Here is a 25,170-nt window from a genome sequence, read left to right on the forward strand (position 1 = left end):
CAACAAAAACAATTTGACAATGATGATGAGGACATTAATGAGTGTAAAATGGTATGAGGGAAGGGAGCAAGACTGAGCTGGAGAACTCAAGAGTAGCCCAGCCTGTGATGTGGTACACCACACATGCACATCACCACAGACCAGATGTTGCTATGTCACTACTTCCCATGGGGGTAACACAAACATTAGATCACACTGCAAAAATATTAAGAAGCAAATAAAGCAGAAATGCATGGCAGATAAAGAAAAGCAAGCCATTCCTTTCTTTTCCTTTCACTGGAGGAAAACATTCCAAACAAGCCCTTTTATTTTTTGCATTCTGCAGTGTGACCTGGAGGCTGCACCTTCCTTCATCCAGAGAAGTAGAGGGTTTTCAGTGGTTAGACATGAAAATGCTAATCCAATCCACACAACAGCCCCAACACATTTTTCTAGTGGGACAAACTGGATATTTAGGCAGGTACTTTGCAAGCAAAGTTGCCATGTTTTGCAGAGATACACTCCAGAATTTAGAGCTCGTTAAAAAGAATGGGGCAGTTATTTAGTCCACTTACAAGCTCAGTCATATAGGGCAGCATTAGGCTTTGGCTCGGCTATTAAAAGACATTTAAGAGCCCCAAGAAACCCAACCCCTCCAGAGCCATGCAAAGTAACTCCTGGAGGTACTAAAGCACTAAAGCTTTTCCTGAGCTGAAGATGTTTCACTTTTAACAGTGAGTTTAGTAACAAAAATTTCACATCAGCTCTTACTGGAAGTGTCTAAGCAGGGGCGTTCCTGCTGAGGTCCTAGACAATATCCCTCCTCAGAGATCTCGATGCCAGTGCAGAGTGACAGCACGTGGCACCAAGTGGAACGAACACATTTTTCCTAAGCACAGTTCCAGGCACACACCCTCCAACACTCCCCGCTGAAGGGCTGCCAGGAGAGCTGCCCACCGAGCGCAGCACTGAAAACACGCATCTGTCTCTGGCAGCAGCGCTGTAACCACGGGGAAAGCACCTCCTGGGGCCTTTTGCTGAGAATGCAGAAGGATGTGGAAGTAGAAAGGCCAGTTCCGTACCTGCAATGCTAGGTGCAGATGCAATGCTGCTGAAAGAGCTACTGTAGCCGGAGGCACTAAGCGGCCAGGCACTCGATGAAGGCAGCGTGGCATTCTGAGATGATGTTGGGGATGACCCTGCAGAACCAGCAGAGAAGCAACTAAGAAAGATGGGCATAATGATGTTTGGTGTGACATAAGCAAATCTATTATGTGCAAATACAAACCATGCAAAGGCATTTTTTTCCTTAATCAGCCTGGTCTCTGAAGGCTAGGAATGAAATGTTATTGAAGGTGTGATAAAGTGAAGCAGAAGTCTTTAGCAGAAAAGAGAAGAAAGCTGGCACAGTAGCAGTTGGAGTAGTGCCTGTGAGAGAGGCAAATTCTGCATTTCGTTTAAGATATGTGACTCAAAAAAATTAGTGTTAAACTATTTAGTCTCAAGGAACAGGCTTCATTTATCAAGGTCCTCTGCCAGCTGACTTAGGTAATGGCAACTGTAGATGAGCAGAGATGTGTATGATAAACTAACCTCTTACCATGGGTGATCTGTCCTAAATTACTCAAGGTAACTACTTCCCCTACATCATAATGCCCACAAACATCTTTAAATTTTTGCAGACTTTCAGTAAAGTAAGGATATATTTTAGCAATCTCTTCTTCAACTGATAACATAAATGAAATAGCCTGAAACCACCTCAGTAAATCATTTACAATCTGAGGAGCTATCTAAGAATACATTTCCTTGCTGGCAGCAATTGAAAGAAACTGAACATAAAATAAAAAAAATCTTCATTACAAAGACCAGAAGAGCTGGAAGTATTCTCTCCATCCACCAACAAAATCAAGTGTGTATCCCGGGTGACTTATCATTCCTGTCACACATAGATGGACTGTGATACTGAAACATCTTAAACTGACTAATAAAAATAGGTGAGTTCTTTAGAAAAGAGCACTGTACTGAGGGAGGAGGGAGGAAGTAAAAGGACAAACTCATCCTTCACAGCTCAATAAAAAACAAAGGCTATCTGTTCAACTGGAACAGCAACCAACCAAACTTTACCTTAACCAGACTCCCTGCACTCCACAGGACACCAATACAGACATCAAGTTTCAAGCAAAATAACTCTGTATCAGGCCTTCTCTGAAGATAATCTACTCCCCAGGCAGGAGTGATGGAATTATAGCAGATTCAATAGCCTACAGAACTGACACTGGTCCTGATTCCCTGGGGCTATGTCTCTCAGCTCATAGCAGCTGACCCTGCAAAGCTTCAATAGCAAACAGGGCAAAGCAAAAACCAACCCAAAAATGGGTTTTGCCTGTTTCCAAGGGCACACCACAGCCTAGCCCTCTGTATAGGGATCAGCTCTGTCAATACAAGCTGTGTGCTCTAGGCTTGCAGTGTTCAAAGACAGCCTCTTCCCATGGAAGCTACAGTCTCATATGGATGGGTACTGACAGCAACAAGCAGTTTTACCTAGGAGCAAACCCCTATATTATATGAGCATACAGAAACAGATTCTAAACTATATTTTTCTTAAAACTGTATTAGCAAACTAAAAGGCTAATGAGGAGACGAAGCACACATGGAGCCCAACAGTCCCTGCTCTTCAGAAGGCTTGAGTTCCTTAGGGCCTCTTTACTTCTGCAAAGACCATCTCTGCTGACCCTCTCCAAGAAGCAAATTATTTCTTCATTCCACTGGCAGATTATACACCAACAGCACCAATGTTCCTTCTCTAAAGCAGGAAGACCTGTATTAGGTATCATCTGACTCACAGGTACAGCTCTGAAGGTTTAGGCTTTTGGCCTGAGGAGAGTATTTCTTGAGTGCACCGTATTTGAGCTGTCACTGAATTACATCTTCATACTTGTTATAACCTCAAACTTGCCTGCCCCTTGAACACATTTGGGTCACTGAAAGTTAATTCAGCATTATTCATGCACACAAATACTCTATCTTTCAGCATAAATAAAAAGACTGCTTCCTGGCAAGAGACAACTCAAATGGCTGGAGGCAATGAAACCCCTGCCTCCTTTCCCTCACATTTCACATCCCTCACTGAATTAACAAGCCCAGAGCTGGACACTCATTTCGAGGATAGTTCTGATTTACAATCTGTGCTGATACCACAGATGTAACTATTAGAATAAAATCCACATTTTTAATCCCGACAGATCCTTCTGGACAACCTGATTGTGCTATTTCTGTGCCTATTACAGGGCTCTAATAGAGTGCAGATGACTTGGCTATTTCAGCACCCTGATCACAATTAAACCAAGCCACCTTTCCTTTTGATCCACTTCCAGTACATCTAGCTAACAAGTAGCACAGTCCCAATGCTTGACTGCATTATAGAATTCTCTTCTTGTGCTGAAGGAAGGACTGCCAAGACAAAAGGAATGGAAATGGCACTGCGAAACAGTAGTTTACTTGTCAATTCCCCTAATTTTTTTCTTTTCTTTTATGGTTTTGGGGATAAAACAGTTCTAATTTATTTTGCTGATTGATCTTCTAACAAAGCTACAATTAATTAGTGTGCCAGAAGCCTGCTGCCTCAGCAACAACTGTGGAACTTTTGTATTGTGTCTTCTTAGCATTTCACAGTGTAAGTAGGAGGATGGGCAGTGTGGAGAGCAAAATCTCATTCAAAATCAAGTGTTACAAGTTAGGAAAAACTTCCAGCGACCACAGATGTTTAAATTACATCTCACAGCCTTTTCCAATAGAAAAATATTCACATTCCCATGGAAAACAAGAAACTTCTTAATCCCATATTTAAAACAAGTCTTTCTGGATATTCAGTGAAAGTTCTGAGCAGAAGCTTTATCAGATCAGGAGTACATGCAAAAATATGCTGTGTCTGTAACAAATGAGGTCAACTTTTTTCTAGAGAAGAAGAAAGAATGCACAGATGTGAAAGTAACTTGTGTGTTTTACCTCCACTCTTGAGGAGATAGCGATTAACATCTTGTATCGTGGTGTTTATGGTAGGCCCAGTTGGAACACTTCCAGGAGTGACATCGGGGTCATTTTCAGGATCAATATTCTGCAGTCCTTTCCATGGCACTCCTGGATGAAACTCTGTTCCAAATACAACAGAAAAGGAAAGCACATAAGGTCATAATCCTCCCAAGTCCCCGTGCATCAAGAAGGATTCAATAAATCAACCCAACAGCACATTTTAAGGACATCAGCTGAACACCAAGGCTTTGTGTTTTGTTACCTGGTGGCCAGTTTATGCTGGAGCCATTGGAAATCTTATCACTATCGGATTTGGCACGTGACCAGCTGTGAGGAACAGCTACGGGTGGGCTGGCAGGAGACTCACTGTTCTGAATCAGGTCATACCGGCCATAGGAGTCATCAATGGAGGACTTTCCTGGAGGACCAATACTTAAACCTCCAGGTATAGCACCTGTAAGGAATGAGATGGAAAGGCTTTGTTTAGGAGCAGGACTAATTTGGGGTGTGGAATTTCATCAGTCTCTATATTTTGTTGTTACTCTCTTTTTTTGTTTCTTTTGGTATTACAAAGATAAAAAGAAAACTAAAGTACAAACACAGTAAGCCAGGCTTAAGAGCCTCTGGAGCCTTACTAGGGACTACAGCTGTGAGATGAGCTGCTGGTACAATCTAGACTCAAGTTGAAGAAATTTGCATTAAATTCCTGCCAAAATGAGAGTTAACTAATTCAAATCATTACACTGATGGTAAATAGGAATCTGCTGAGGCAGCATATTGAGGAGTATCACTGTAGGCAACCCCTTATCTCATCCTTCCCAAGGCATTTATTGATGATGGGATGGATGATTTAAAACTGTTCTCATGTTCCTACAAACTATCAAAAAACAATTTGGCATAAGCAGTGCAGCTACTTTCACAATAAAAAACTTGTCATAGAAGGAATAATTCATGCTGTTCATAACAAAATCCAGGATATATTAAAGTTAACAGAGTCCCATGTTCCAATAGACTAAACTTGGTACAGGAAATAAAGGAATAACTGACTCAGGATACTGGAGGTGTTAGGGATAAAGGTGTGCAAACAGATTAGCAATCACTTCTGGAAAAATAAGAAGTCTGTGCTCCTAAATCCAGGGTGGGTAACTATATAATCCATCATGCCATTGTACAGTACTGGCTGGGAAAAGTTGATGATACTGGAAAAAGTGGGAGAAAGATGTCAAGTTTTTTAGGATTGAAGATCTGCAATAAGGGGAAGGTTGTGGGACTTGTTTTGCCAACACTAAAGGTTTGTTTTATTTGAACTCCATGTTCTCAGCAACAAAATTCAACAAGTGAAAAAACATTTCTACATTGCATGTAGGAAGTGAGAGCTGCACTGCTGAACATGACCGCAGAAATCATCTGTAAAATCTCACGGGCTCAAAAGGTATTTGGTATCAACCATTCAGGAGCACTTACACGAGAAAGTAACATGAGAAAAATGCTAACACTGTGGCTCAAATCTCAAAAAACCAGACTAACACAGGGGACATACCGTGCTTGCTGGAGTTCTGGTCAAGAGAAGAAGCAGCACTAGACAGATTATCCATAGAGTTGGGGTGTGTCCACTGAGGAAGGCGAGACTGGGACTGAGAAGTGTCCTTCACTGACAAACCACCAGTAATGTCCATGTTATTTACATTCATGTTCGGGTTCAGTCCAGCTGAGGAGAAACAGGTCATTAGATATCCATCATATAATTAAAAGATGTGTTTAAAAACCCAGCTACAGGAATTACTGAACACCCATGTGTGTATGTGTGTCACTTACAATGCACCTTTTCGACCTGCTGTCAAGAACTTTTGATTTTATAGGAACACCAAAAGATCTCCCATGAATTCAGAAAAGATTAAAACTCTGCTAAAATGGGGGGGAAAAAAGATGTAGGAATAATATATTAAAGCTGTCAAGTGTTTCTACTTACAGTCTCCTCACTTGTCTCAGGAAAGGCATTCTGGAAGAATGCACTGGAGTGTTGTGTTTAAACCAGTGAAGAGTTTGCAACATTCCATGGCTGAGCCAAAATATTCCCAGTGTCTCCCCAGCACACCCCCATGATGTCTGCCACTTCGTTTTGCTAACAACATTTTAAAAATCCCAAACAAAGCAAGCAATCAAAGGCCAAACTGCGGCTGTTCATCAGAGCAGGTATTTTACTAGTTGGGCTTGTATTTTGTATACACAGAACAGACTCACTCAGACTGTTATTTAGGGAATAATTTTGACATGCTCCTGTGACACGAATCTGGGTCTTTTTTGATATATAATCCTGAATGTTAGCAGATCACAGGAAGCTGAGAAATCTTAAGAACCTCTTAGACTTAGGCCTTTAATTCACAAATTCTTTTGCCTTCTGATGCTCCCTGCCACAACAGCTCACCACAGCAGTCAGAATTACCTTCTTAACTGCTGCATGGCAGATAAAGCTTGGCAATTCTATTGTACCCAGCATAAAGAGAGTCACAAAGAGATTAAATTAATTCCTTTATGTCATAAAGGAAGTCTGTAGCATACATCAAAGAATCACACAGCAAACAGGTCTGAAAGGTTGCTCTGTTCTGCCTGTCTCCAGGCCCAATTGACTATTTTGACATCAATCATATTTGACAGATCTATGTCTAATCTACCACAGAATGGCTGCTGAAGAAGATTTCAGGAACTTCCCAGATAATTCATTCCAATACTCTACTTTGCTTAAAGCAACTCTAAGTGATCCTTAATGTTTAGCTACTTCTCCTTTTAGGCATCACAAGTTTATTACCTCTTGCATTAGCCACATGCAAAAAAACTTGTTCATAGCTCTCTTTTACATTTTTGAAGATTCTTGCATGACTCTTAAATCCTCTTTAGACTATAGTGAGCAGAGGAATTAATTTTTTCCTTAGCAGTTGTGTTTCTGAAACATCTAATCACCTCCCCTACACTCTGATCCATTTATTTCTCAAAATACACTGACCAAAATCAGCCTTACCAGTGCTGATTACAGTGGAAAGATGATTTTGCAGGACTTTCCCAGATGATATTCCTGTTTATCAATATGACATTTGTGCATTTTACGACACGATGCTGTTAATTTACACTTAGCTCATAAACAGCAACGTAAATAAATAGTTAATTAGGCAAATTTTCTGTTCTGGTTATTTGTAGGCAGAACACAGGTGAGCAAATACAGCTACCACAAACCTCAAACACAGGTATGAAGTGCCACGATTTTGTTTTGGCATTTCAATGTTATTTAATAAACATATATTTATATATTTATATTTGATGTACTCTGGAACAAAACACTTAAGATGCTGCGTTAAGGAAATGGGCTCCCTGTGTGTTTTCCATGTGGACACTCACCAAGAGGGTAAGGAGCAAAGGTGTTCGGTGAAGACTGTTGCTCTTTGGTCTGCAGGTCAGGTAGGCCGGGAGCCTGGGGATGGGGTGAAAAGCTATCCATGGCTGATTTGCCTGCAGAGGGGTGCAAAGATAGATGTGGAGGGGGAGGCTGCTGCTTCATAAGCAGGGCCTGGGCCAGCTGGCGCTGGTGCTGCTGGATCTGCTGCTGCATGTTATTGATTGTACGTGCAACCTGCGGGAGAGAGAATCAATAAATGCTCAGTGGAACAAAAAGACACCACATTTCTTTCTCTGCAGTGAAATAACACAATAGATCTCTTTACAAATAAAAATTGACTGTATTAAGGGGTGAAGAGCTTTCCTCCAGTAATGCTGTGAGGCAGCTTTAACACTCAGCACCCTTTGCTGTCACGCACTGCATTCCTGTTTTAAGGATGCTTTAGCTGCTCTGGTATAATGTCATTCAGTCTCTTTAAGCTACTGAAACCAAACTAATGCAGAGATTGGGCTGGCAGGCAAACATACTTGCTGCTCCTGTTGTCTCATGGGTCCGGAAACATTACGCTGAGCCTGTAACATCTGCTGCTGGATTTGTAAACGTTGGTACGCCTGGAGAGACAAGGGAGAGGTCAGAGCCCCAACACACACAACAGGCTGAACATGCTTTCTTGAGCTGCTCTGGTGCATCATGAAATGGAAAAGACAAACACTGGAGTTCTCTGAAAACAGTCAATGAAGCTAAAGTATAAAATATATGTCACAAATGTATTTTATAATGTATTTATTTAAGTCCAGTGTTCATTTTTGGTTTTTTTTTTGAGTTCTGACAACACTGTAGTTAAATCGCTTTTGCTGCTTTGTTATTTCTGAAAAAATTCACAATTTTAAAATGGTTAGCTTGGCAGCAAATTGATTTGCAAGGTGTTTCTCTGAAACACACGAATTCAAAATCCAAGGGAATTTCGTACAGGTATTCTTCAAGTAGCTGGGTACTGTTAAATTATTATAACAATAATGCTATGCTCCTCAAAACATAACCAGAAATGAGTAATAATATCAAACACTGTTACTAACAAAGGAGTTTCTCTAGCACATTGAGAGCAGCAACTCAGCTAGTTTGTCATCCTCAATTTTATGTTTAACCCTGGCAAATATTGACTTTGCAGTATCTCTTTCTAAAATAATCTTAAAATCCAATTCAGTATTTTCATATGCACACACACACACATATATATACAAAATTTGCACACAACAGCAAAAGTACACGTTTGCAAAGAATAAGTAGTTCTTATCACATGGTATTTTTAACATACATGCCATTAATTAAAGGAAATTTACCCTATGCTTTATTTTTTAAAGAAGTAAATGAAGAAATTGCTCTGCAGGTAACTCAGGTGACCAGCACTGCCAAGAGTTCTCTGGTTATGCTGGGACCCACCTCCCAGCTGGTCAGTCAGCTGTGAGTATTGACATGTAGCACACACATCAGTGCTGTTTTAGAATACACTATGTTACTCATAGTAGTAGGAAGACAACTGACTTTAGTTCCACTGATCAGCTGTAAAGGATAATTATTCCACAAATGACTGTTTATAAAGCCTGAGGCAAAAAATACGATTTTGTTTCTTTAAAAAGAAACTCTACCAAAGAAATCAGGATCTGATTGCTTTGAAGATCTGTCACGTCATTTAAAAATTTAGATAGCAGTTCTCCATTTTATCTTCATGCCTTCAATTCTGATTTAGAGCTTATCTGCCATGTCTTTTAACTTACCAGCTGCAGCTGATAGAGCTGGTTCAACATCGTCATATGCTGAGGATTATTAATTGGCGAGGTTAACTGTGCAGGGCTGAGACCAATGTTTTTTGCTGCAAACTGCAAAAGCTGTGCTTGAACCTAAGGAAGAGCAGTGTATTAAACATTGTATGTTCGCTTTTAACAGTGACAACTGAGTGAGCCATTCATAAGAGTCACAAAACTTCAGCTGGAAAATATTACTGTTACCCGAAGTGGTACTGTGAACTATCCAAAAATTAGCAAGGTTTTCGTAATAAATAACCATACTCAGAAGTTCACTTGTAGAAAAAAAGAGATGAGAACAAACTGCTCAGAAACACCACTGTTTGCAAAAAGGAACTCAACAATGTGCCCTCACAAGTAATGTACATAATGTGAGACCATCTCAGCCATGCAACATGTAAATAGATAACAGGGACACAGCCAGGCAGCAGTGGCTGCAAACCTCAGGAGAGGAGAGTATGGAAGACTTCTAGGGAAAGGCAAAACTTATGAGTGGAAATCTAACCTGAGGGGATAGAAACTGAGGCACTTGAGCACGAAGACTAGGCTGGGATGAATTAAGAGGTTGCACTGGCGGTTGCTGCGGCTGTTGCATGGTCCTGGCTTGTGCTGCTCCGCTATTGCCAAACATACCCAGATTGCCACTCGGTATCTGCAGCAGGACAAGAATGGCACTGGCATGTAAAGACATCACTCAACACATAACCTGGATGTTACTTGTCTGTGCAGTCTCTATATTCTCAGTGATTATGACAGGCATGAATAAAGAAGGCAGCACACACAGACCGTGCTGACAACCAGGTTTAGAATCGGGCATGGCAAGGACTGCCACAGACCCAACGTCCCAAACCCCCAAAACTTTGTACAGATGCCTGAACAAAAGGCAGCTGAAGTTGAACATGGCTTTTATAAAGATGCATAGCCCTGGAGGGTCAAGAGATGAACAGTGAAAAGTACCTGCCCAAAATGTTTGTATTTGTGCAGCAAGGGAGGATGGAGGCATTAAACTCACAGCACCCCCATCCTCAAGTTAGGTAAGCAGTTTTTGTACTTGATCATTTTACAAAGCTCCTGAAAATGGACATGCTATTAGTGCAGGCTCTTTTTCAGAAAGATGTGCTTAATGGGCTGGAAGTGCTGGACAAGCATTGTCTTTAAAAAACTAACTTTAAAAGACTATGCATAATAAGAGCCACCCTAGAATGATAGATAGCGCTTTTCTGTGTTGTCTTTATTTTTGCTAGAACTTCAATTTGATGGCAAAAATAACCTTTTCATAATCAACAGCCTATACAGCCTCTCAGTCTTACGGTATTTATCAATCTTCTACCCCATCTCCTTTCCTTTTCTTTCCCTTTCAGCACGTTCTACCTAGGGGCCAAAACAACCCCCTTGCCTCAATGCTCCCTCTGATCTGGGTGCTGGAAGTCCAGCTTCTTTCTTGCCACCTGTCACAACTATGAGCTGCCTTGACACTTAAAGCAGGAATAAAAAAGCCCCCCTTGCTTCTTCCCTATCCCATCACTGAATAATTAAGCCAGCCAGGAAAAACAAACCAGAGCAACGTCTCTGCCTCAGAGTGTGACAATGTGCAATGCCTCAAAAAAAGAGATTTCCATCAGTCAAAGCAGAGCCACACCAGGGGTCAGGGATATAAATCCACAACACTACAGTCTCTTCTTAATGGATGTGTGTCATTAACAGGCTAATTACAACTAAGCAGTTGTTTTATGTCCTATAAGGTGAAACATTCACACAGCAGGTAGTCTCCCCACCGATATTTCACGTGAACAAAGATGTTGCACTTTCAGTTTAAACCCCTTTTCCCTGGGGAAGTGACGGGTGGGCTCTAGCAGCTAATCCAAGAGAGCTGAAATTCACCTTGGATCTCCCCTGACAGCCTTACCTGTCTAGAAGAATTCAAGTTTTGCATGCCCAGCCCTGAGGCAATCCCGCCCAGGGTCTGATTAGGGAGTGCACTGTTTGAAAGGGGGAGCTTCAGGCTTGGTGAAGGCAAAAATGGTGAAGTAGTGGGCTCTTCCACTAGGCCGCCATCCTGATTGGAGAAAGAAAGGGTGAGCTGTGTGCGGTGCCAGGAGCCGACAGCGCACAAAACAGTGTCCCATGGAGACAGAAAAAGGCATGGATGAATAAAAATATATATATAAAAAAAAGGTATGAGTAACAGGGAATGAGAAGCATGGAGTGAAGGGAGAAGAAAGAGAGAAACAGCATTAAGGTACTGTTTTTCTGAACTTTGTTGCTCTTAATCCCCAAATGCACAGTCACCCTCACCCACCTCTCCAGAGGAAAGGAGGGATTCTAGCAGCCAACTGCAGAGCTATCATGTGGCCATTGCCTCCTCCCCACTCGGATTATCTCCTCTTTTCTCCACCAGATTGAAAGGTGCAAAGGGAAGGGAGCCAGCACATTTCAGGGAAGTCCTCTGTCTGTCTGGAAAACTCTCAGCAGCGGAGCGCAGACATCAGACACACCGCTTTAGCTAACCCAAAACTTGGGAAAGGCCACATCAGCTTATTTGACACCAGTCTGGATTTGGTTCCACATCATAGCTCTGCTCTTAAAAAAGCATTTTTGCACTAATCCCCTTTCCTAACTGAGACACATGAGCCTCTTTTAATATTCACATAGCGCTGAGTTATTAATACCCACTATGAAACATTACACTGTGCCCAGTGAACACAAACCACTTAAACCCAGTAATGACAATATCGTCTGTGCAGCCTTCCTGAACATCCCCAGGAGGAGGCAGATTTTAGCAAGGCAGGAGGAGCCCCCTCTGATAACTGGGCTGCAAGGAACCACGGCTGAGCGTGGCTGTGATGCACAGGAGGCAGCCCCCACGGGGGGCAAACAGCAAGGCAGAAAATAAAATAAATTACAGAATCCCCAATCAAACAGGTAGATATCTCGCTCGTATTACAGTGGGGCACCGAGTTCTATCTCAAACTGTGCTTTGATGTCTGGGGAGCCTGCGGCAAGCATGATCAAATAACACTGTGTACAAAGTAGGGCTCCGAAAAAACAGGCAGAGTGAAAAATCTCTAATTTGCAATGTGCTGGACTGGGGTTTTTCAGGCAATATGTTCATTCCAAGGAAAGGTTTTTTTGAACAGGTGAGGAACCCGGCTATTTCAACCTATAAATTCAATGCCCCAGAAGATTGTGAGATATTGATAAACCTTCTTTGTTCAAAAAGCAGCCCCTTCTGCGAACCAGATACCCAAATAAATGTTCTAATGCAGCAAGCATGCTCAGTGAATTTTATGTTCTAAGTTAATGCTGAAAAATGCATTTTCAACAGCTCTCCTTTGATGCAAAGGAAAAGTTTCTTTACTATGAGGCAAAGTGACACTTGACATGCTATCTGACTATCCTGAGGGGGACACTGACATTTTCTAATGATATCCCCAAGGCCTTTCAGCTGGAGATATTTTACATTCTACTGGACATCAGTCACACTCCACAAACAACTGCAGCTTGCATGACAGTAACAGGTTCAAGGATTTTTCTTCAGATCACAGACATATGTTTACAATTCTACCCTTCCCCCTTTAAAGTGAAAATAATTTCAAGCTTGGTGTGTGCTCTCTCCTTCAGATGCCATTGTTTCCTATGTGAACAGACCTACTGACCATGAAAGACTCAGTGCAATCCCTCCCTGCCCCCCAAATTTATTCAAGTCTCGTCTCACTGACATTATTTTTTCTCAATTTTGAAATAGGCAGTGCCAAGGATGGTGGAGGACAAGCCACACTGGAGACTCAGGCATTTAATTTCTAGGGCAGGCAGACTCCTTCACAAGGGTGTTCCTTTTGCAGCAAATGGCTTTTGTGCAAGTTTATGACATTTTGTTCACATTCACTTGTTTCTGTTTTATTTAATTTAAACTGCTGCACAAATCTGTGCTCTGTAACTGAACTGAAATCAATTCATTTAACACAAAGTATTTTAGTTGGTCCACTTAAAACCATTCCCAACCCAGACCAGGGGACATCTTTACTGCTCACAGTGGTTTGTAATCCATTATTTTTCAGGTTCCTTTACATAATATTGTTTCCTGAAGAGCAATCTTTTCTACCTAACTTCTCCTCTTCAGTGATTTACTTACAAATTTATGTTACAGTTCTCCCTCGGGCTAATCAATTAAACAAATCCTAAACATTTGAATCATCACATTATGCTCAATCCAGCACTGCTTTTAACTTTTTTGAAGGGACCTGACACACCTGCAGTAGCAGTGTTTGCTACTACAGTAATCCAACACAAAACACCACATTGGTGCTTTTTAGGACTTTGGAAAGTCTCTCACAGTACTCCCAAGCACCAAATGTGACACAATGCAAGTGGTGCTACTCTAAAGTCTTTTTAGCCCTGTGAGATATGGACTATTTAGTAGAGGATTCCTGGACACTTTGACAGTCACCTGCTAACAACTGCCCCTTCATGAATCAAAATGCCCCAACAGAGAGGGAGGCTCATGAATTTTGTCAGAGGTCTTTGTACAAAGTCAGTAACAGAAGTAGTTGGTAGAAAATACACACTGTTCTCTTAAAAAAAAGGTTTAAAAAACCACTCTTTTCTAAAAGAGGAAGTAATAAAACCTCATCTCATTTAAGTTCCCTTCAAATCAGACAGGAGTTAGGTATAGCCAAAAGAAACTTGGAGGAAATGCAATACTCAAAGAAATACTCATTATACACAGGAAGACGAAAGTGGTTTCAAAGTCTGGAAGTTCAAAAAAGGAACAGTCATCAAATCATAGGAAGCAGAGATGAAGGAAAGAAGAATCTTAAGTCAAGCTTAAAATTCTGGCAATTATTATCTAATTGCCAGGACTTCAAAAAATGTTTCTGCATAATAATAAAATATCCTGTTTATTGTCCCAGTGACAAAAAACAATCACAGTCACCAGAGATTACTGGGATCAGAATGTGAAGGATGAGGATGAAAAAAACCCACAATTATGAGGTTTCAATTAGAGACAAGAAAAAAGTCTAGTCATAAGACTTTTGCAGTTAAGAGGCATCAAGGCTTGTAGACCTGGATCTCTCAGTAGTAGAAAGGAAGAGCTGATCAATGAATAGGACAGTAGAGAAAAGGAGACTTCATTTGTAAGGTGAGAATTTCAGAGTCTCCTGGGTGCTCAAGAATTTGGGAGAAAGTTTGGAAGCAGCATCAGGGCAAAGTATAAGATAATGTGGTTGAGATCACGCATCAGGGCTGCATCTTTATTTCCTCCAAGCCACTGGATTTTCTCCTTTCTCATGTAATGGTCCTACAGGTCAGGATAACATCCTGAGAAATAAAAACAATTAACAAATCATCGAGTGCCAAAGATTGACTCAGTGTGACATGGAATAAAGAGCACCTGCAGCAAGCACTGAGGAACAAGAGAAAGCAAACATTCAAAGGTGATGTTGAACTGCACAGACCACTACTGATTCAGAGAGAAGAGGGAGTTCAGAGGGTCCAGAAGCGAATGTCAGGGCTGGAAATTTTCCCTCCTCAAATGCATAAGGTTAAAAAAAAGTAAGTACTGGCTTTACCTGTCAGAGAAAATGCAGGAGAAAAATGATGGAGTCTCAATGCAGGTGAGATGAGAGAATCAGTGAGAGAGTGGTAGCAATGAGCACACAAACCCAACCTAAAAATCTCATGAAGAGGAACCCTGCAGAACTCACTGAAGACTCAGCAGAGCCAATAAAAGGATAATGACTTGCTAAGGCAGTAAGTAAAACAGGGAATGTTGGCTGGAGTGCTCTGTCCAGCTGTGCTGAGAGCTTTGTTCCTCACAAGGATGACCTGAGCAGGAAAGGCGACAGCTCCAGACTCATGCTCTGGAATAGTACCACAAAGGGTAGAAAGCCTTTGGGGAAGAGGAATTGCTCTATTACCATGAGCTGTAAAACTGGAAAGAATTTCTTTGGGGAAAAAAAAATCTGTTCTTCAAGAAGGAACTATATTTATTTAATTCACTTAACAAGTTGCTCAACACTGTGATAGCTAACAAATACAGTGTGGGATTATTTCCTTTTGTTACAGTAAAGTCACTGTGACAGATTATGCCTAGACTGATAGATTTTACTTTCTGTATGAATATTAATGATTTTAGTACTCTCTTCTCAATAGTTGTGTTTAACATATGTTTCCATAATTATGCATCATGCTGCACATAATGCACCTCTCTCTCTGGCAATAATTTTACTGCAGAAGATGTTGTTATCCAAGAAAAGGGAAGGTTAACTGGCATGCATGCATCAATCTTGTAGCCTTCAATTAACATATTCATTAAAGTTTGCCATAGCTAAGAATGAACTTTACATGACCAGGTATCATTACTGCCTCACGTCCTGTACACAGCTTAGGTGAAATGAATTGGTTTCAGCACAGTTCGTGAAAAGCACCAATTTCTGTGTTCAGAATCTACCACCACCCAACTGTATGAACCTTTAGATAACCTGTGAAATACAGACCAGGCATGTGAGATTGTTCTTTCCTTATCAATAATTTTCGGGGGGATTCTGAGGTGATCTGGTGGGACTTTGTGTCAGGTTGCAAATCTCATTTCCTACTGAACATCTGGCAGCACTTTTCCCCATATTCTTTTCTTTAGTCACTTTGAATTTTGGACACTACAAACTTGTAGAGCCTTCTCTTCAGCCATTAAATGGTGCTGTGAAATTTGTCATATGGGACCACAGAAAGGGAAGCTCATTGGAGAAGCTATTTATGACTGTGCACGTCTGCTCTGAGACTTAACAAAAATACCTCAGCTTCTCTTTCCTATTTAGGTACTGAACTTTCACTGAAATCTGTAAGAAGCTCAAAACTGAAAGAGGAACTAGAAGCCTAACTCTTGAAGATTTTGGCCTTGGTCCTGCCAGGTTGTTAATGTGGGCAAGGGTCACTGACTGCCTGGACCCTCACAGAATGAAAGGATTTCTGGGCTTCATTTCTTTGTTTTTTCCACTTCTAGTTTCATTGTATTACTGATTCCTTGATGAGTTTTCAAGTGTAAAACTGGTGACGAGCATTGTTTATTTCTATGTGGGAATCAAATCACTGGTCCTTCGCACAAGGACTGGATTCCCAACAAGATTAAAAATAGACCAGACAAGGGATAAAGCCATCACACTTCTCTCTATGCTTTCTAAACAGATAGTGGAAATCATCTGAACTTGTGTACATCCCTATTTCTGAGCTCACCTTGTCAAGGAAGGTGGGGCGGTCCATGGAAGACTCTTTGGAGATTGGTGGTGGGCGGCAGCCAAGGGGTTTGGTGACCATTCCATTATAGTCGGTCACTCCCATTCCACGCTTGTCCATTTCCACCTTCTTTTCCAGCAGAGCACCTGCACAGAAAAGGAAATCATATTGGAAACGGTGACAACACAGAGACAGTAAAGTTGCCAACAGCAGTTCTGAGAAATGCATCTTGCTTGCAAAAGTAAAAGCAAGAAAATAAATATTACCCAAGTGATCTGGATATAATAAAACTCTCAGAATCATGAAGGGTTCCTCTGTTGCTTTAAAGACAAAAAAAAAATTACTTACACAGATACTTACTCATGGCCTGATCGAGATTCATACTGTTGCTCTTCAAGGCCTCTTCCGCTGGCTCTCTCTGTCAAAAAATATGAATTATGTTGAGAAAAAAGGTAACCACACTCATATGATTTCAAAGCAACCTGAGAAAACAGATGAATCTCTTAAATACGGGATTTAATATTTACTCTGCAGCCTAAATAATGTCTGTGTGTATTTTTGTTTCTCCTTTGGGCAATTCCCACAATTCACTTGTTTCAGTTTGCTGAGTACCAGCTCTGCAAGGTCAAACCACACTGCTCTGTTTAAACATCTTCCTGTTTCCTATGGACAACTTAAGTATCACAATGATTTTTCTATTAAAAAAAAGAAAATCCAGCTATAATCTCATTTTACCTGTTCAATAACAAAAAGGGAAAAGGAGTGACATTATTACTACAGTTCAAAGCAATATCTGTTGTCACAAAACTCTGAAAATCAAAATATTATAAATGCCATCACGCAAAATGTATCCTCCAGTTGATTTCAGAGCACTCTACTAGTTTACAGCAGATTTCTGAAATTACAGGCTAAATGCAGGCAACAGAGCCAATTCCTGACCTGAAGAAGAGACTGAAGATCTTTTTGTAGCTACAGTCTGAAACAAATCAAGTCAGAACTATAAGCTACCAAGGCTAAGCCAGAGGTGTCTGTGTGAGCACTACTCACAGGGAAGCCCATGTCTGTGAGCTGTTTTATCAGACGGTTCATGATCCAGGCCTCATCCTGCTTGCTAGATGTCTTCATGCCCTTAGTAAATAAATGGGAGACTGCATTAATGGGCTGGTTTCCACACTTACTCACCAGTGAGATGTACATAAAAGAAATGGTAAGTGTTTTTTATTAATAACACATGCTACTGAAAGATGTATTAGTACATTAATTCAGAAAGTATTGAAGAACCCTCCGAGCAACGCGACTACGATTCTCTTCCCCCAAAAGTGTAACCAATTTTATCTCAGCTGAATAGGTGTTCAGTGTACTATTTAGTATTTGATTTGCCGACCACTGAATTAAAGCCACCTTTGAATTTACGTATTTCATTTTAATCCTTGGCAGAAAAACGTAATGAAGTAAAGCCAAAATAGTACAACACTTCCTGAAAAACATTCCCAAAAACAAGTTTGCGACCTTGAAGTTAAGAATGTTACTCAGTGTATTTTCTTAAAAACAAACAAGAGCGTCTAGATAAACACCTTTAAAAGATCTCTGTGCAGCTTTTCTATCACAAAATCCTTAAGAAGTCTCTTCCTTTCAGTTCTCCAGAAAGTACCAAGGGACAAGCGCGGATTTGTTTTGGGCTGCGGACAGTACAAGAAACAACCATACTTGATCAAATCACCGGCCTAACTGTTGGCTAATGGAACAACAAACAAAGTGGCTAAATGCATTCCCAATTCCTTTAAGTTACAGCCTGGCCTTGTCCTGAAATAAAGATTGTGCAATGGGAAACTTCCTCACACAATTTTCTACGTTCTCGGCTGAGTGCAGCATTAATACAAGTTCGCTTTGTTCTCACACACACCCCGCACAGTTATCTGTTGGTTCGTCACAAACAGAAAACAGCTAGTTTTGTTAAACAAATCCATCACAGACTACTGCTTTCCCACCATCATGGGAAGTGTCTGAAAGCCCCCTTAACACCTTTTTTTCTTTCTGTTAATACATTTTCATTTTAGAGTACATGGAAGCTTATAAAACTTTAAAAAAAACAAAGGCAAAACCAACAAAACTCCCGAAGCATCTGACATGCCTAAATTTAAAGATCTCCCATTTTCCCCTGCAAACAAGGTAGGCTGTACTTGAACCACTGTAGTGGCAAGCTGTGCTTGGGTTCAGGTGTCAGAGATCTAATTTCAGGTGTAATGCAACAGCAAATTTGTGACAACTTATTCTACAAATGTTAACATTAATTCCACTCTTCCTAGAGAGTGTCTTTATTTTTGTTTTACCTTTTGAAGTCCTTTCTTCGGGGCATTCCCCCAGGAATTACAGGAGGAGCTGCTCTCTTGTGAAGCAGTATTATTCCACATATCTCCTTCTTCATCTTCCCACTGACTAGTACTGAGATTCACTTCATCCCCACCACTGCCCCAGCCTTCTTGCATAGATTTTGAAGCTGAAAGGAAAGAAACAGAAGAAAAATCTTAATTCAGTTCCCTGCGAATTTTACAGAAATATCCTTTTGTGCCATATCCAGTGTGCTAATATGAGTATTTCCAAGCGACATAAAAGGTTTATCAAATAGTTTAACTGGCATTAAATGACAAGGACACCTTCTCTGAAGTTAGCAAAAGAGAACTTCTCCAAATACTTTGAGAAGAAAATAATCCAGCAACCACAAGTCCTGCTTTCCCCAGAACAAGCAAGATCTGTGGTCATGGCCACTCCGGTCTCCTTAGGAACAGGGAACCAAACTATGACCACACACTTGTTAAGTGCTATTTTGCTTTCAACGAATCTCACCATTTTAGCTGCCACATTCTTCCAAGGAACAAACCCTAATTTCGAGGTAATTAACGGTCAGAAACTCATTCCCATCTCGGAAGAATGGAATCTGAAAAGAGCTCGTGGGCTGCAGGGAACACATTCTATTCAGCAATGAGACTGTGTCCCCTCAGTCCATTTTATTCTGTTTACTCTGTTTAAAGCTGGGATTACTCATCTTAAGACCTCTCGCTTCTCCTTTTATGTTTTCCGGGCCTTCTATCTATCTCTCAATATGGTATTTTACAGGAGTGAACTTCAGGCAACTCCCACAGCCAAAACAGAAACCAAAAGCAATCAATGTGGCCTTCAGGGCATTCAGAGATAAAGGATTTTTATCAAATAACATTAGTTAGGAATCATGAAGCAGGAAGTTGTTTAGGATATTCCTGAACCCGTGAACAATTGCAACGGCCGAAGAAAACACCCACTCCCTCAAGTCTGACCCAAGAGTGAGATTATGACTCGCTGTTCTCAAGTGCTGCTTTTCTTACCAGAATCAGTCCTACTTTGGCTGAAATCTGCTGTTTCTCATCCCAATTACAGGTTTCTTTGGGCACCTAGTCACGTTCTTCTACAGCTCTGCAGTTCCTGCCTCTCTACCATACTGCTTTCTAAGTACACAAAATTACTCTCCTTTAAATGTACTGGATTGCTGCACTATATTCATATTTTTTTTATTAATTTGATACTTTGAGTATCCACAGTTAGAGGCAGCTAACGCAGCTCTGATTTCAACGCACAGAAAACCAGAAGCGCTGTTTAAAACCGCTGGCAGAAACAAACCCACTTTCCCGTCTTCTCCCCCAGCCTCTGAGGGGGTGACACCCACAGGTGTACCTGGTTTGCACAGTGCTGGGGCAGCAGCTGGAGCGTTTGTTCTTCCGTATGTCCCTGCCGGCTCGGCAGGATTCTCTCCCCACCCGGTCCCACTGCTGGGGGGTTTCCCCCACGCCGAAGTGCCATTATCAACTGCAGCAGAAGGGGACGAGGGCTCTCCCCAAGAAGCTTCGGTCTTTGTGTGGACAGCAGGCATCTCTCCCCAGCCTGCTGGAGCAAGGGAAAGGAGAACACTGATAAGAGGAAAGGCTTCTTTTGTCACTCATTTCAAAGGTGGACATTTCACCAAACAGTTTCTCTGCAAAGGGCATGAATCAGTAAGCATACGTAGTGGTTCCAAGTAAGTGTATTGAAAAAAAAATCCCCTAGATTCGGTCCCAAAAGTCTTTGTCTTAGTTGAAAAGTAACACCAGGTGGTCAAGGCAGAAAGTGGTTTTTTCCACAGCCAGGAGCAGCCAGGTGAGCAGCACACCTGATCCCGAGGAGCAGCTGCTTCAAACGTGACTTCTCAGAGCGGCTTAAACAGGGCTCAGGGAGCACAGGCAGCAGGGCCAGTGGCCAGGACACCCAACCTGAGCCAGGCCTTGATTCACTGAAAGATTTTAACCTATTTTGATTCCTTTTAACTATTTACAAATGATAAAATCTCTTTTTTGGTGCCCTATGAGTAAGATGCTATTTGTTTGTTATTAGGGCTCATGGCTGTGCTCCCTATGCACCCCTTCAACACTGAGCCTCTACATTATAATAAATGTAATTTTTAGGGGAACTAGACAAGATTGCAATTAGGATCCATAGTCAAAGCATGAGGAACAGCAGGTAGAAGTCATTGTTTTCCTAAAGGGTATTGCATTAACTCACTGAAAGACGTAAGCTACTATGCAGAAACAGCCTTAGTCTGGCTTGGCTTGAATGTAATGCGCTTAAATCCATATGACACGATTTTAGCCCTGAAGTTGAATGTGGCAGGAACAGCCATGGAGCTTCTGAGCCCTACAGAGCAACCCTGACCAACACAGCAAAAGGGTAAATTGAATTTACAACTATGATTACCAGAGCTTTTTCTGCAGAGAGAACTTGGATCACAGATGGAGTTCAAGGTGCTTTCTAAATATATACAAAAGAGATGCACAATAGGCAAGAAAACAAAAATACAGATACCTGATATTAACCTTTTTTCCACAATTATAAAAAATTGCATCCCATTACATGACAACCCAGATCTCAACAAGTACTGCAGAATTCAGTCTGCTTAAAACTTCCCCTGGTAATTAGGTTGCTAATTCAGGAACTTCTCTTTTAACTGGAGATGAATATTATTAAGACAGGTATTTTATAACTGAAGAACAAAATGCCTATTTTGCCACGGCAGCATTCCTTTTTTTTTTGCTCCCCAATGCTCTCTAAAAATACTCTGGGAAGGCTTCAAAGAGCAGGAATAACATTTTCTCCACAAACTGACACCTAGAATACGTAGACAATGGCAAGGAAGTCACCACAAAAGAACTATATCTAAGAATACCTCAAAATAATTTGAACTAACCAAGAAATAGCATTTCACTAAGCAACAAGTCTTTGCAGGACTCACTGATTTCCACAGAATTTCTGTTACCAAAACCTGGAGCAACATCCACTGCCAATGACAACTCAAACAGTGGCCAGCAGAGGAAAAAAAATTCCTTTCAAATAGATATGCTCAGATCTGTTCACAGCTCCAGTGTTCCCATATTAGATATTTATTTTAGGTTCTGTTTCTTGAAGCCACTGCAGCTCTCTCAGATACTGATCAAAGTGCAGATGGCACAAACCACAGCAACATGTTCAGGAACAAACAGCTTAAAAAAACTCCTTCCCTACCAGCAAGATTCCCTGTGTTTTAAAGCATACTCCTGAAACAACCCAAAATGTCACTGTTTCATAAAAGTGATTTCCATTTGAAACCAAAATACTGTGGTTAAGGCTCTATCAATGTTATTTTAAGGTGTGTAAAGACAATAAACTGGCAGATCCACAGATGTATCTAAATGAAACTCTGCTTAACACGACAGCTTCCTTGGTGCTGCACCTGAAATACTCATTTTCAAGACTTCTGCTCGTATCTTCAAGCCAATTTTATTTAAGGGATGCTTTATTTGAATTTCTGCCTCACTACTCAGGAGGCAACTGGAAGACAACTGCGTGTATTTAATCATATTGGCAGCTGAAAAAGATTAACTGCAGGTAAATGAATTAGAAACAAAACATCTCTACAGCACCAACTAGACAGTGCAGAATACTGACATTTCTTTGAGTTCATGCAACCTATACTGGAAACTCTACCTAATTCATTTATGAAATCATTCTTAAAACACAATTCATATATTAAAAAGCCAAAGTGTGCTACATTATAGAATAAAAACCTCAAAAGAACCGTTCCTGCTGTTGCTTTTTACTATAAGTTCAACATCATCGATTAAAGGTCACAGATGTGTAATGTCCAAGTTATTTTAAGTGCTTTTGAATTCACTGAGCAGTAAATAATACAGGATTACCAATAATGGAGGAACCAGCCTTTACTAAATGAGAGTAATGCAAGTACATAAAAGCAAACAATATAAATCAACCAAAAGGTTTCAAAACTATCTGAACAGATCAAACTAAGTGGAGAAAATTAGTAAATAAAATGTGAAGGCTGCTGGAGAAACAACGTGCACTGCAAGAATTAACCTGTATAAATCCCAGAGTACTTGTCAGTTGGAAACCTGTTTCCTCTCTGTTTAAGGACCTGCTGTCCCAACATTACTACCTCTGTGCCCCCTTTTTATGACTCCATATGATTCTGTTTTAGAAACTTTGAAGGTGAATGAAGTTACATTTTTCAATGAAGGATGCAAAACTCTACATGGCCTCAAAACCCGAACCTGCCTAACATTTTCCAAAAATTCTGCTTGGAGAAAACTTAATAACTTCTTTATGAAAATAATGTGCTTTAGGCTTTCCCAAGAAAAAGCTCCTTAAAACCAACCCAGATCTGCACGAGTGTTGTTTTGCAACAGAATGAGCTCCAATAAAGGCTTCTTTGGCAGGAAAGAGAGGTTTTAGTACTGAAGTTTTTAAACACTGTTAGAATTGCAAGAAACAAAAAGATCACAGTGAGTAATAAACATGGACACATTGGCAGAGCTTTGTTTTATAGAAATAAAAACATAATTAACATTGGGCCACAGCCAACAGGAAATCCTCAAGGGAAAGTGAAATGTTAACTAAGCTGTGGCAGGATGCAGTTGTTTTCCCTCAAAATAACCCTATAACCATTTGGATGGCAGAAATTGTTTTCCTTGAAGTTGCTGGTCCGTGATAAATAGCAGAACACATGACTACAATACAGGCAAACCAAAATATTAGAACCTTATGTAGATAAAAAAAAAGAAGAAATTGGTAGAAAAGAGATTGTTTACTAATTAGACACTAGTCTGTTAATATGAGAAATTAAGATATAGGGTGTGCACGTACAAGGGAGGGGTTTATATAATAAATATATATATATATTTAAGAGCCATCTATAACCCTTAACCTTTCAAATTTTCATTTTCTTGAAGGGATTCCAGTTCGTGCAGTGGAACTCTATGATGTCTTGTACCGCTCAGCATTCAGGAAGCTTTAATTTGGGTTTCAGCAGTGAGATCACTCTTGTGTGCAAATCAAGGGCAGGTCTCTCATCATCACCTGGTTGCTCCCCAAAAACCTGGCTGTTCATGGGCTGAGCTCCCACAACAGGGTTTTAGGTTTTCATGAGCATCCTAAATGAGCCCAAAGTTGAGCTGGTTTCAAATGCATTCTGATGGAAGTTCAAAGTAAGGAAAACACATCACCTGCATCCTGCATTTCACATCAGTTACACGCTATGGCTGTCATGAGTTACCACTGAGACAGTGGCACAGGATTACAAAAGGAACAGAGAGATGTCCAGAGCTTTCAGAACTTAGGCCTGGGTGAGATTTTCAAAACTGAAGCTTATTGCTGTCTAGGAATCATAAAGACCTTAATTTTTGACCTAAAACTCCCACAGGGAAGCCTACATCATTTGCTTTTTCTTTCCTCAGCTGGAGGACGGGTGGTTGGAACTTTGCCAGGAACTCACAGCCCAATGGGAAGAGGAAAGCATCAAGCCCGCTCCTCAGCACTTGGAGGAAGGATCTCGTGCTGTTTGGGATCCAAAAATCTCTTTTCATCATTCCTGTTTGAAAAACCTCTTCTCACTTCTTATTCCCCTTGTATCAAAGCTGCACGAATTAAAAGCGCTGGGAAGAATTATGCACAAGTAATTTAGATTAAAATAAAATCTAACTCAAACCCATCAGCTTGCTGCTCATCTTCCTAACTAACTCACTGGAGGTTTGGGACCAAGCTCCTAGAACCAGAAAGGACTACATCTATCACATCATCTATCGCCTTCCCCCCCTTTTTATTTCTTCTTTTCCAATAGAAAAAGAAACTCCTTGGAGCATTCTGCATTTTCATCAACTGTGTACCAACATCTGCTTCCCATCAATAGCTTTTAAGTGCTGTGTTCAAAGAATCTGGAGAACTTCTGGGGATGGGTGACAACTTGAATAACAAGACTGTAACTTGGCCTGCACTTCTAAACTAAAAAAGCATAAACTTCAACCCTAAAGGCAACTGCTAATCCTTTGTGAACCCCTAACTAGTGCTGTACAGCAAAATTAAAATCCACTTTTTTGCTTTCACGATGTGTGACTGTGACAGCTTTACAGATGCACCACCTTCCCTCTTATAGAGGAACAGAATCCATGATTCCTTATTCACTCTACTCCCTGAATGTGACTGGCAAAGCACGTCATGACCCATGCAGATGACAAAATGCCCATGGTAACTACGCAGTCCAAGGGGTGCAAAATTTTAGACAAGCACTGAACTGTGCTCTATGGCACAGCCTCTAATGGCATGACTGTGTTTCACATGGAAATACTGTACATGGGAAGGAAATGCTGCTGGATGAAATTTGGTTGTGGATTACTGAAGTCTACTGGTTACAGG

General features: G+C 40.8%; 1 protein-coding gene across 11 annotated transcripts in view; it reads right to left on the bottom strand.

Moving 5' to 3' along the window:
• TNRC6C (trinucleotide repeat containing adaptor 6C) overlaps nt 1–25,170 on the bottom strand; it is a 314,470-nt gene that overhangs the window by 10,620 nt on the left and 278,680 nt on the right. For 5 of the 11 annotated variants that reach the window (XM_050319459.1, XM_050319461.1, XM_050319458.1 and 2 more), the window contains 14 exons: nt 20,134–20,343; nt 18,759–18,925; nt 17,476–17,556; nt 16,789–16,846; nt 16,429–16,574; nt 11,105–11,278; nt 9,704–9,850; nt 9,172–9,294; nt 7,924–8,007; nt 7,399–7,630; nt 5,549–5,716; nt 4,271–4,462; nt 3,985–4,128; nt 1,062–1,178 (listed from right to left, as the gene is read on the bottom strand). In XM_050319459.1, coding sequence (XP_050175416.1) covers nt 1,062–1,178; nt 3,985–4,128; nt 4,271–4,462; nt 5,549–5,716; nt 7,399–7,630; nt 7,924–8,007; nt 9,172–9,294; nt 9,704–9,850; nt 11,105–11,278; nt 16,429–16,574; nt 16,789–16,846; nt 17,476–17,556; nt 18,759–18,925; nt 20,134–20,343 — 2,043 coding nt within the window. The remainder of the gene's footprint in view (nt 1–1,061; nt 1,179–3,984; nt 4,129–4,270; nt 4,463–5,548; nt 5,717–7,398; nt 7,631–7,923; nt 8,008–9,171; nt 9,295–9,703; nt 9,851–11,104; nt 11,279–16,428; nt 16,575–16,788; nt 16,847–17,475; nt 17,557–18,758; nt 18,926–20,133; nt 20,344–25,170) is intronic. The other 6 variants (XM_050319463.1, XM_050319462.1, XM_050319466.1 and 3 more) reach the window with 6 other exon arrangements.

This window comes from Myiozetetes cayanensis, unplaced genomic scaffold, assembly GCF_022539395.1.
Source record: "Myiozetetes cayanensis isolate MyiCay16 unplaced genomic scaffold, myiCay2020 scf22, whole genome shotgun sequence".
NCBI lineage: Eukaryota > Metazoa > Chordata > Aves > Passeriformes > Tyrannidae > Myiozetetes > Myiozetetes cayanensis.